We start from the raw sequence: 12,840 nt of genomic DNA on the forward strand, positions 1-12,840 counted from the left end.
TGGAGATACTATGGGTTTGGTCCCAGACCACCGCAATAAAGCGAGTCATACAAATTTTGGAGGGTTTCCCAATGCATACAGGTTATGGTTACGTATACTATAGCCTAGTAAGTGTGTAGCAGCATTACATCAGAAAATGTACATACCTTCATTTAAAAATACTTTATTGCTAAAAAATGCTAACCATCGGCTGAGCCTTCAGCGAGTTACAATCTTTTTGCTGATGGAGGGTCCTCCTCAATGTGTTTTCTTTTGCTGCTGACTGATCAGGGTGTTTGTCGCTGACAACTGAGGTCGCTGTGGCCAGTTCTTAAATGAAGTCTGCCACATCAATTGACTCTTTCTCTCAAACGATTTCTCTGGCGCATGCAGTGCTGTCTGATAGCATTCTACCCACAACAGAGCTTCTTTCAAAGTTGCAGTCAGTCCTCTCAAACCTTCCCACTGCTTTCTCAATGAAGTTTATGTAATATTCTAAATTCTTTGTTGTCACTTCAAAAATCTTCACAGCTGCTTCGGCAGGAGTAGATTCCATCTCAAGAAACACTTTCTTTGCTCATCCATAAGAAGCAACTCCTCACCAATTAAAGTTTGATCGTGAGACTGCAGCAATTCAATCACATCTTCAGGCTCTACTTCTAATTCTAGTTCTCTTGCTACTCCTACCACACCTGAGTTACTTCCTCCTCTGAAATTCTGAACCTTTCCAAGTCATCCATGAGAGTTGGAATCAACTTCTTCCAAACTCCTGAAATAACTGTAAGTCAACTATATTTCAAAAAAACAAAAACAAAAAGAACAATTCCAGTTAATGTTGATATTTTGACCTCTTCCCATGAATCACGAATGTCCTTACTGGCATCTAGAATGGTGAATCCTTTCCAGAAGATTTCTAATTGGCTTTGCCCCGATCTCTCAGAAGAACCACTATCTATGGCAGCTATAGCCTTATGAAATGTTTTTATTAAATAGTAAGACTTGAAAGTCAAACTTACTCCTTGATCCATGAGCTGAAGAATGGATGTTGTGTTAGCAAGCATGAAAACATTTTGCAGTACATCTTCAGAGCTCTTGGGTGATCAGGTACATTGTCAATGAGCAGTAATATTTTGAAAGGAATTTTCTGAGCAGTAGGTCTCAACAGTGGGCTTGAAATACTCAGTAAACCACGTTGTAAACAGATGTGCTGTCATCCAGGCTTTGTTGTTCCATTTGTGGAGCACAGGCAGAGTAGATTTAGCATCATTCTCAACGACCCAGGATTTTCAGAATGGTAAATGAACATTAGCTTCAACTGAAAGTCACCAGCTGCGTTAGCCCCTAACAAGACAGCCAGCCTGTTCTCTGAAGCCAGGCATTGACTTCTCCCCTCTGCAGCTATGCAAGTCCTAGACTGCATCATCTTCCGATTTAAGGCTGTTTTGTCTATATTGAAAATCTGTTGTTTACTGTAGCCACCTTCATTATCTTAGCGAGATCCTCTGTATCTAGCTAGGATAATGAATGAATCTGCTGTAGCTGCTACATCCGCACTTGCTGCTTTCAGCTTGCACTGTTATGTTACGGAGATGGCTTCTTTCCTTTAACCTCACGAACCAACCTCTGCTAGCTTCAAACTTTTCTTCTGCAACTTCCTCACCTCTTCATTGAATTGAAGAGAGTTAGGGCCTTGTTCTGGATTAGGTTTTGGCTTAAGGGGATGTTGTGGGTAGTTTGATCTTCTATCCATACCACTCAAACTTTCTCCTTATCAGCAGCAAGCCTATTTTGCTTTCTTATCATTCACAAGAAGGAGTGATTCACTGTAGTAGCACTTTTTATTTCCTTCAAGAACTTTTTCTTTGAATTCACAACTTAGCTAACTGGTGCAAGAAGCCCAGCTTTTGGCCTACGGTGGCTTTCAACCTGCCTTCCTCACTAAGCTTAATCACACCTAGCTTTTGATTTAAAGTGAGAGATGCGCAACTCTTCCTTTCACTTGACTATTTAGAGACCACTGCATGGTTACTAATTGGCCTAATTTCAATATTGGTGTGTCCCAGGGAACAGGGAGGCCCAAGGAGAGGAAAAAAAGACCAGGAACAGCCAGTAGGTGAAACGGTGAGAACACACACACCATCTTATACAGTCATGACTTGTGGCACCCAAGACAATTACAATTGTAACAAAGATCACTGATCACAGACCACCATAACAAATGTAATAATGAAAGTTTGAGATATTACAAGAATTACAAAAATGTGACAGAGACACAAAGTGAGCAACAGATGTTGGAAAAATGGCACTAAAAGACTTGCTCCAAACAGGATTGCCACAAACCTTCAGTTTATAAAAATGTAAATATCTGTAAAGAGCAATAAAGTGAAGCACAATAAACGGAGGTTTATCTTCGAATACTTAATTTAAAATGCCATACTTAGAATTTAAGAAAATGTGATGTGAAATAAAAAGGCTAATATCAAAAAATAACAAATACAGTGTGATCTGCAGAGCTCAATGAAAACTTAAAACCTCACTTCTCATTACTGGTTACTGGATTTCATCTATGAATATGCTGACATTTTTCATACCCTCCTGACACAGGATGCCAATCCTGGTTTACTTAGCGATCATCAATTCACTATGAAAAAATAGGCCTTTTCCATGGTATTATTTCAAAGTTTAAGAGATTCTGACAGGTCAAACATCCCTTGGAATACGAACAGTAAATCTTTCCATCCCAAAGTAAAGTGCTATCAAGAAACTGACATCAAAATATTTAAATGCAGATCTGCCAGGCCTTCTCCCTCTAGCTTGCATGCGCACACACACACACACACACACACACACACACACACACACACAAAACACTTGGGTGGTGCCTTTTAATTCTAAAAAAGGTAGTTTTATAAAACAAATCAAAAAAGCCTTAAAAGTCTCTCAGTTTTCACAAATCTACCATTAAACAACTGCACTTATTTTTAAAATAAATATTAAAGGTCAGGATATAATGTCAGGGAAAGAAAGTAGGTAAAAGAAAAGGAATGATACCAAACTGACTGCTGGCAGTGGGAAGCCGAGGCAGACATTCCCAATTTCCCTGGAAGAAACTGACAGCTAAAGTCAAGTTTCCTGATGCTCTGGACTAGGAAGATATATAGATTTTTTCCAACATAAATGTGTATAAAAATTCAAACACCATGGCCTGGAGATTAGTCCTAGAGCTAAGGTATCAAGCCATGTTTTTTTTTTATTCTTTACATTTTGGAGACGTGAGAGCATGTAGGGCAAGGAAAAGAAGAAACAGCAATATAAAGAATCAAATTAACTCTCAGAGGCTTGCACAAAGGGAGGGAGGTTTAGAAATCCTCTTCCCCCTTCAATGGGTGGGGAAACAGGCCCACAGCAAACACCTGAGTTACACCAACATACTCTACTCAGAGAGCTACTAATCCAAAAAGGGTTGTAGCTGGAATGAGGAGAGGAGGGAAAGGTATGATGCAAACCACTGGCACGAATAACTTATGAACAAGAAAAGAAAATTCAAAGGAAATAAAACGTGGTGCAGTCTCTACTTGGAATGAGAATATGTCTTTCATTCTATCAGAACAGGAAATAAATGAGTATCAGAGGTAAGGAAACTTAAAATTGCAAAATGAAAAAAAACAAAAAAAACCCTGAAAATAATTGCAGCATAAAAAGGGGTTAATAGTCATCTTAGTGTATAAAGAACACTTATAAATCAGTATTTAAAAGATGAACATGCAAAATCCAAATGGAAAAATGGACAAAGGGCATGAACAGGTAATTCAGAAAGAAAGAAATATGAATGGCCAGTATGGAAATGTTGAACTTCGCTAACAGTAAAATAAAAACAAGTGAACCTATCAGTTGGCATTTATTTTATGATACTACCAAGTGTGAAGGGAAAAAAAATGACACTCTCATATACTGTTATGGTAGCATAAATTCTAGTACTTTTGAGGACAATTTGGTAATCTGTATTATAAGAGCTTAAACAATGTTTATCTTCTATCATCCAGTAATACAACTTGCAGAAATTTAAAGATGAACCTATTTAAGAATATAAATGATCATCTCAGCACTTATTTTAACAGTTAAGATTGGAGAAAACTTAAGCATCTGAAAATAAGGAAACTGAATAAAATTTAGATACAGGCAGACAATGGTCTATTACACAGCTATTTAAAAACCACACTCTTGAAAAATAGTTAATATTAAAGAATGCTCATGACATATGTAAAAAAATTAAAATAATTCCAGTTCATATACACAAAAGAGAAACACCAAACTGTTACAGTTGTCTATAGGCGTTGGAATTATAGGGGATATTTAACTTCCTCTTTAATAATTAATATTTTATTTTTAGAACAGTTTTCAGATTACAGAAGCTTTTCCTCTTTAATATTTTAAAAATTCTCTAACAGTCATACTATACTTCTATTAAAGTGTTCTTAAAGTAATATCAAAGTAGAAAACTTCTGAATCCCAGAATAATGCACTTTAAATAAAAGTATGCAATAAAAGGGCCAAAATTGGAGCTCAATATTTTGAGATGAAAATGAGTAATTTTTCCTTTAGTATGAAATCTGTAAATTCACACTGAAGGCAGTTTTTCTTTATTGAAGGAATTCCCATTTGCATCATTATACAAGTGGAAAATCTGAAAAGCAAGTGGTTTTGGTGGTGATGGTGGGGGACAAGATTTATTTTAGTCCTTCTTTGATAATTTTTAAAGATTAAAAACTTGTAACTCTCATCTCATCCATTCTCAGGAACCAGAAGAGAACATAAACAAATGGAGGTAATAAGAAAAATACACATCCTTTCCGAAAAGTTGTGAACAAAGCCAACCCACCAAAAAGGGGAAGAAAGACTCCAACATCCATTTTTTTGCACAGTAACAGAACCTGAATGTTTGTTAATGCTGAAAGCAGCTAGTAAGCAATTATATACCGTCTTTTGGAAATCTCCAAAGAAAGGCCATTTTCTTTTCCACATATCTGTTATAAATCACACTGTCATTGGTTGTATTTGGATGAAGTCCACCTGAACTTTGTGAACAGAAGCCAATATCAGATGGGAAGGACAACTTAGAAAGTAACATACTACAATAAACCTATGTTTACCCATCCACAGAATCAGCTGAAGTCTCCTAAATTGAAAAACAGAACAAGCAAAAAAGATATGGCTAGAAAGATATAGCAGATACTTGTAGGACTACTGTCCACTTTATGTCTTCCTCCAGACAGTGAGTTACTTTGGGGGGCAGGGGGAGCGTGAAGGGGAAGAAGAAAACTTCAATGAAAGAAAAACAAAGATGAAGGTACTGCAGAATCTAACAGCAATTAGCAACCATAAAATTATCAAGATTGCAACTGCTAACTTTTATTAAGTATCAATAGCTGTGTATACTATCTACCATTTCTTTCTTCTTTTCCTGTTCTGGTTCTTCTGTACCATCAAGTCTGCCTAGTTAGGTGGTTTAGCACTTGGGTCCATTCTTTTTCCCCTAATTATGCTAACTTCATGAGGAAAAAGACTGATGTAATTTCAAAAACAGATTTCTTGTTTAGTATTATTATTTTATAGGCCAATATTTAAACCAAAGTTATCTTGTAAAAATGGATGAGATAGAAGTAGCATTGTCATATAAAAATTATCTTCACAGTATATGCTTCTACAATATATAACACATTGAATAATATTCACGGTAAATATTTAATACTGACATAGATATAGATATAAAAAGACATATGAACACACACCCAAGAAGGCACCACATTCTAAAAACCCAGAAAGATTCAATGCTGTCATGACCTAGTTGAAAGAAATTATTTACTTTTAAAAATAATGAACGTACTTTGAAGAAATGCTTTTGGTCAAATACTGTGGAGAAAAAGAAATATCTTGAGTAGCACACCAAGATCCCAGGTATTAAAGAGAGGTGAAGTAAACCAAATATCCAAAGGTACAATCAGTTTAAGAAGAGACAGATAGGGACTTCCTTGGTGGTCCAGTGGTTAAGATTCCAAGCTTTCAATGCAGGGGGTGCAGGTTCGATCTCTGGTCAGGGAACTAAGATCCCACATGCCACATGGCCAAATAATAATAATAATAATAAAGTTTAGCTTAAAAAAGACAGATAATTTTTAATTGTCTATATAAAACAGACATACAACCAAGATGGAAAAGACTATTCATAAAATCACTGAAGGAGTACCATTTATGAAGGTAAAAAAATTAATAGCAAACAGACTTTGGAGAACTTGTAAGCCCTAAGTATAAAGATGTATTTTCAATTTAATTGGTGATACATGTTTACTAGGGTTTTTCACATATATGGATATATTCACACACACATACATATATCGCCATGGTTAGAAATGTCCATCACAGCTAAAGCTTACCAAAAATCTAATATATTAGAAAATCACTACTGATGGATTAATTGTTAAAAACAGCTGTATACAGGAAACAACATGTAACATCCCTGAAAAGGTAGACCTTGAAATACATAAACCAAAAAAGATCATAAAATTATAGACTACTAGGTTAGAAAGAACATAAAGCCCAACCATGCTTCTGAAGCATCTGCCATCTTTGAGGAAGCACAAAGCCATGAAATGGATATCATAATCGAAAGAAATTCCATGGCACTACTGAAGTGATACTTTAAAAATTATGGAGAAAAAAACCAAAATATACAATTTTACACAGAACAATAAGTGCTCCAATACTCATCCACTTAGTCAACAAGCTTTTGTTGAAAGCATTTGTGTGCCACAAAACACTTGCTACATTTGTGGAATAAGATGATAACCAGGGCAGAAATGGTTCCTTCGTGGAACATACATTCAAGAAGTTATTAAGATCTAGGTCGACATGTTTCTCAAAATATAGAGTGAACCAAAGTCATCCAGGTGCAAGTTCAAAATTCAGATGCTCCATCCCAAGGAATTATGATTCAATAGGTATTGGGTAGAACCCAAGATCTGTTTTTAATAAGCTTTAGGGGAAAGAGTGAGGTTTTGGCTCTGCTATTCATTAGCTATGCAGCTTTGGGCACTAGTCACTTAACTTTGTCTCTAAGATGGGAATAATTCTGTTTAAAAGGTTTATTCTGAAGAATAAAAACATTTTTGAAGTGTTTTGCACAGTACATGGCACAGGTGTCTTCAAAATGGCGCCATGAAGGTCAGAAAATCTGGATTCACACTGAACTCAGATGCTTACCAAACATACAACAGTGGACAAGTCACTGAAACCTCTGTGAGCTTCAGTTTCTATTTATGTCATGTGTGGGTAGTAATATTTTCACTGTTTACCACAAAGATACTGGAAGAAGAAAAAACAGATATTTTTGGTAAGCTGTAAGAAATACCACAGAGGTAATTATAGTAGAGGCTACCAGCAGGTTTTTTAAATTTTACTGAAGTATAGTTGATTTACAATGTTTTGTTTAATTTCTGCTGTATAGCAAAGTGACTCAGTTATACATACAGTCTTTTCATATTCTTTCCCATTATGGTCCATCACAGGATATTGAATATAGCTCTCTGTGCTATACTGCAGGACCTTCTTGTTGATCCATTCTATATATAATGGTTTGCATCTGCTAACCCCAGACTCCCAGTCCTTCCCTCCAACCCACCTCCCCCTTAGCAATGACAAGTCTGTTCTCTCTGTCTGTGAGTCTGTTTTTGTTTCGTAGTTATGTTCATTTGTGTCCTAGTTTAGATTCCACATATAAGTGATTATCATATGGTATTTGTCTCTCTCTTTCTTACTTACTTCACTTGAGACTACCAGCATTGTTAATCACAGCAAAGTAGACAAAAATATAACCCTTAAAAAAGAGGGTAAAGACTTTTGTAGGAAAAATTGAGAAGCAATTTTTTTACCTTATTTTTCCAACAAAATTTACTTATCTATTCAAGAGTTTGAGTACTGAATGTGTGCCACCTGGGAAATGGTAACTCCCCAGATGTAAATCAGGAATACAGACTCCATAGACATTAATATAAATCTTAACCCCTTTGAGAACTTCACAAAGACAAGTTAGCTACAGTCTCACAAGCCAACAATTGCTGGAAATACTACCCAAAGAATAGAAAACCCTGGATCACCTAGCCCAATACTTAAACATTACTACCCACAAATTACATAAATAGAAACACTGAAGCTCACAGAGGTTCAATGACTTGTCTGTTATGTATTTGGTAAGCATCTGAGTTTAATGTGAAGCCACATTTCCTGACTTTCTAATAGGCCACAGTCGTTTCCCAGCTGCCATTTTGAACACTCTTCAGTACTTACATCTCTTTCTGTAACAATCCCAGCAAGCAATCATCTAATTCCATTGGTTGGCGATCTACCAGTTGTAAGCGAATCACCTGGAAAGCTTTTAAAAATATAGATTCTGAAATTCTGATTCAGTAAGGCCAGGGCAGAGCTCTGGGACCCCTCTGTGCAAAATGCTTCCCAAGCGATTGTGAAGCGAGCGGGAATCTGGCCGCCAGGGATGCTGCACTCTCCAGCCCACTCTGTCTCTGGGCAGCGCAACCAAACTCCAATAGCATTAGGGTGAAATCTTCCCCACTGCAGTTTCCATGTTAATTCTAGTTTTACCCTTGGGGCCACACACAACACAAGCCTAATGTGTCTTTAGGCCCTTCAAGCGATCTATATTATGATATGTTTCAAACCTGTTATCACTAAACTTATCCACATCTTTTCATTTATAGTTTGTACCCAGAAGAGCACACCATCCTCCTTTAGAAACCAGTGGTGTTACTCCTTTATTACAGGAACAATATTCTCATTAACACAGCTTAAGTGTGCCTTTTACTAAACTGACAACAACATATTATGCTTACTTCTTTGTAATACCCTTATGAAAAACACCTACTTTAGAATATATTTATTTTGGAGTAATTTTAGGTTTACACAAAAGTGGCACGTGTAGTACAAAAGAGCCCCCATGCCCCGCTCACCCGGTTTCTTTTCCTAATGTTAACATGTACAATACCATAGTACTGAACCAAAAATGAGTTTGCTTAATTACATCTTTTTACACAAATTACTTAACCCATTTCTTTCCTCCTGAACACAGACGTTTGGCTTTTCTTTTATTACATGATGCAAGTATAGGCCCTTACATTTCATCTACTAAGATTCAGGGCAAGATTTCATCTTGCAAGACTTTGACTCAAAGACTCAAGCTTTGAGTTTTACAAGATGAAATGTAATACCCTATACTTGTTAAGATAGTCTGAGTCGGGCTTCCCTGGTGGCGCAGTGGTTAAGAATCCGCCTGCCAATGCAGGGGACACAGGTTCGAGCCCGGATCCAGGAAGATCCCACATGTTGCAGAGCAAGTAAGCCCACAAGCCACAACTACTGAAGCCCACGCGCCTAGGGCCCGTGCTCCGCAACAAGTGAAGCCACCGCAATGAGAAGCCCGCGCACCGCAACGAAGAGTAGCCCCCGCTCGCCGCAGCTAGAGAAAGCCCACGCACAGCAAAGACCCAACGCAGCCAAAAATAAATAAATTAATTAAAAAAAAAAAAAAAGATATTCTGAGTCAAGGTTCAGTTAGACAGCATCCACTATTGCCACTAGATTCTTGCCACACACACATCTGGTGAGTAAGACTTCTATACTTTCATCTTGTTTGACAGGCCTAGGCTCGGGGTAACACACACCTCCCTCGGGTTGCATTAAGCCACTTCTGATGCATACACACCATCAATTAATTACTAATCCAACCAAGTATCTGTACATCCAGTTACTTTGTTGCTCTTGCAAAGATATTTCCCTGCCTCAGAAAACTTCAGACACACTGCATCTCTACATTTTTAATTTGTACTAGTCTAATACACCTTTGTATGTTGTTCTTCAGCTGAGAGACGTAGAGTTATCTTCACAGTGGAAGGAATCCATGCACCAAATGACTCTAAAAGTCCTCAAGAAAAAAGAGAACTCTCTTTACATCTACTGGCTACTCACTGAAGCAGTTAATGACCCTGTGAAAACTGGTGCCCATAGGAAGTCCACAGAGAATTCCTGATGACTCACAAACTCAAATCAGAAGAAAGAGAAAGGTGGTATTGTAGTATTATCTCCCCGGGAAGAAAAGAATTCAATTTTCCTCATGAAATTAGTTACTGGCCTTAATTATTATAAAGTTTAGTGAACAGAATGGCACAAGATAGCAATTTACTATTGAAATCCTTATTAAAAAGGATAAATTAGACATGTGGACCCACAGATAGCTACACTCATCTATATCAATCACTGCCAGATGATTTTTCTAAACAGCTTACTTCTCCCTTAAAAGATGTGAACAATTTCCAATTCTGTTTATCTCTCAAAACCAGGCTGTGGAATCAGTTTTTAAATTGCAAAACAGAATTGACAATGCTTTCAAGGAAGGTGGCAAACTCACAGCCATCCTATCATACCAGTAAGTTTCTTAAAATGGGAAAGCCATTAAAAATGTCTTTTAAATGGCATCAGACTCTTCAAACTTACCTCATAGTAACTCCGAACTGCATTGCAAAATGCTTCATCAGCTACAATCTGGGTTTCCCCATTGAGGAAGGCCTGGAACCGTTCTTTCAGTAACTGCAATTGCTGCTTGTTAAGCTGCAAGAAAAAGAGGGAATCAGATCAAAAACTAGCCAATCCATGAAACGCAATGACTTTTAAAAGTTACATTTGCTACTTGTGTCTAAGATTTGATACCTAGAATTAACTTATGGGTCATTTTAAAAATGTAAGTCACTGCCCCACATACTCTGCGATACCTGCTATTGCAATGGAATCCAAATTTCTGCCCCAAACAGAATTCCCGTGATTACTACACTGATCCCTTTGTAGAGACAGGGAAAAAAAAAAAATCTAAAATTCGAATGAGAAACTAACTGCCAGCTGTCCTGAATAGAGAGAGCAGGAGGAATAAGCACTCTTGGAGGTGAGTGGACAACCATCAGCCCTGGACAAAAGGTGACACGAAAGACAGAGGGACCCAGAGAAAGAATCCTCTGGAAAAGACATCTGTTGTATGCCAAAAGCTTGGATTCCATGAATAAACACACCTCAGTGCCTGAGCTGAGACAGAGGAACGATTAAGGAGGAGAAGAGAGAGGTGATGGGGGGCAGTGAGCGCATCTGCAGGCAGGCTAGGGGAAGGCCGTGACTCAGGGAGTGGAGTGGAAGTTCACAACCAGGTTTGTTCAGCCTGGGTCTACCCATCACAGCTACGCAGGGTGGGTTAGACACGAACCATGACTTACGAACCACGTCCTCTAGTTATCAGCTACAAGAAGAGGCAGCTACTTCATTTGCAGGGCTCACTACAAAACGAGAACGAGGAGCTCCTCGTTGAAAAAATTAATTTCAATACAGCAGCAAAAGAGCATTAAACCAAGCACGGGCCCCTTCTAAGCAGGAGCCCCACGTGGCTGCACAGGTTCACCCGCACAAAGCCAGCACCGACTACGGAGGCATCCACTTCACTAGAGGCACGGTGCATCAGGTCAAGCAGAAGCATATTTGTTTAACGCTTAACTGGAGACAGAGCGTAGTCTTGCAGATAAAACAACAAATCCTGAGATATATAAGGAACAGGAAGGAGTGATCTTTCCATTTCAGTCATCCTCATCAGACTGTTAAAGAACTCAGCCCAGTTCTGGATTCTACAGAGAGATGTGAAGCATGCGGAAACATGCGGAGGATAAAATGATTAAAGGATTAGAAAGACTAAACAAACTGGTATGATTTGGCTTCCAAAAGAAGGCTGATGTGAAGTAAGTTTAAAACTGTTCAAAAGGCTTACTAAAATGCCATTCAAGTATGAGACAAGCTATTTCAAAACACAGGCTTGATTTAGGAGTCTAATAAACAAGACAGCCTGTAAAGAAACTGCTGCTGGTAGTAACAGACTGATAAAGAAGTGTCCTATCGTGCTGCAGTGTAAAAAACCCTTGACCTGAGCAGTGGAGAGAGAAGACCATTCCATTTCTTTAGTAAGGTTATCTTCTTCATTTTAGGGAAAGCTAAACCAAGCTGAAAAGCAGGAATATCACCACTATATTACACTCTCCATTTCTATAATATGAAGAGAATGAAAGCAGGAACCTTTTGTGTATGTGTACTAGCAAGGCAAATTAAGCCCATGCCTTTAGCTCTCTAAACTTGGTTCACAAAAGGGACCAGATGGAAGTAGGACAGCAACTGCTGAGAATGAAATGGCTGAGAGCACTCTAGTTGCCAAGCCCTGGGAACCGCCAAGAAGGGCTTCAACTTGCAAACCAACTGTCCAGGTAAAATAATCTAATGGAAATGTACACGGGGGAATGACAATAACCTGGAGGGGACCTTAATGATCATCTGCCCCAACTCCCTCATTCGATAAATAAAATAAATATTGTTCAAAAACTGGAACCTAGGGATATCTTCCTTCAATTTTCTTCTTTCAGAGGCATTTTGTTCTTTAAGAACTCCTCTAAATCTTTGCAATTTCTAGTTTGCCAGTGTTTAAGTTTAGCCATTGTGGCAGTGAGTTATGTTTTGGTGATTATGGTGTGGAAAATTCATGCATATGAATCAAGAGAAGGAGATGTGCACAAACTATCTTCTTGGAAACTCTAACAATGGTGGTGTAGTTCACAAAACATGCCAGAGGCACCTGGCTAAGTATCAGGCTTCAACTTTTTTATGAATAAAAATTACTGCAGTTACATTTAAGACATAAAATGACAGCCATATCATAACGATATACAAACAGTCAATAAATGGATACTCTTATTAGTACAGAGAAAAGGTCTACAATTC

The 12,840-nt window shown here is 37.9% G+C and overlaps 1 protein-coding gene across 22 annotated transcripts in view; it reads right to left on the reverse strand.

The window, feature by feature from the left end:
• Positions 1 to 12,840, reverse strand: part of CADPS2 (calcium dependent secretion activator 2) — a 549,410-nt gene that overhangs the window by 398,529 nt on the left and 138,041 nt on the right. For all 22 annotated transcript variants that reach the window (XM_082399988.1, XM_082399986.1, XM_082399984.1 and 19 more), the window contains exon 2: positions 10,537 to 10,650. In XM_082399988.1, the coding sequence (XP_082256114.1) occupies positions 10,537 to 10,650 (114 nt within the window). The remainder of the gene's footprint in view (positions 1 to 10,536; positions 10,651 to 12,840) is intronic.

This window comes from Balaenoptera borealis, assembly GCF_965194805.1.
Source record: "Balaenoptera borealis genome assembly, chromosome: 7".
NCBI classification, from domain to species: Eukaryota; Metazoa; Chordata; class Mammalia; order Artiodactyla; family Balaenopteridae; genus Balaenoptera; species Balaenoptera borealis.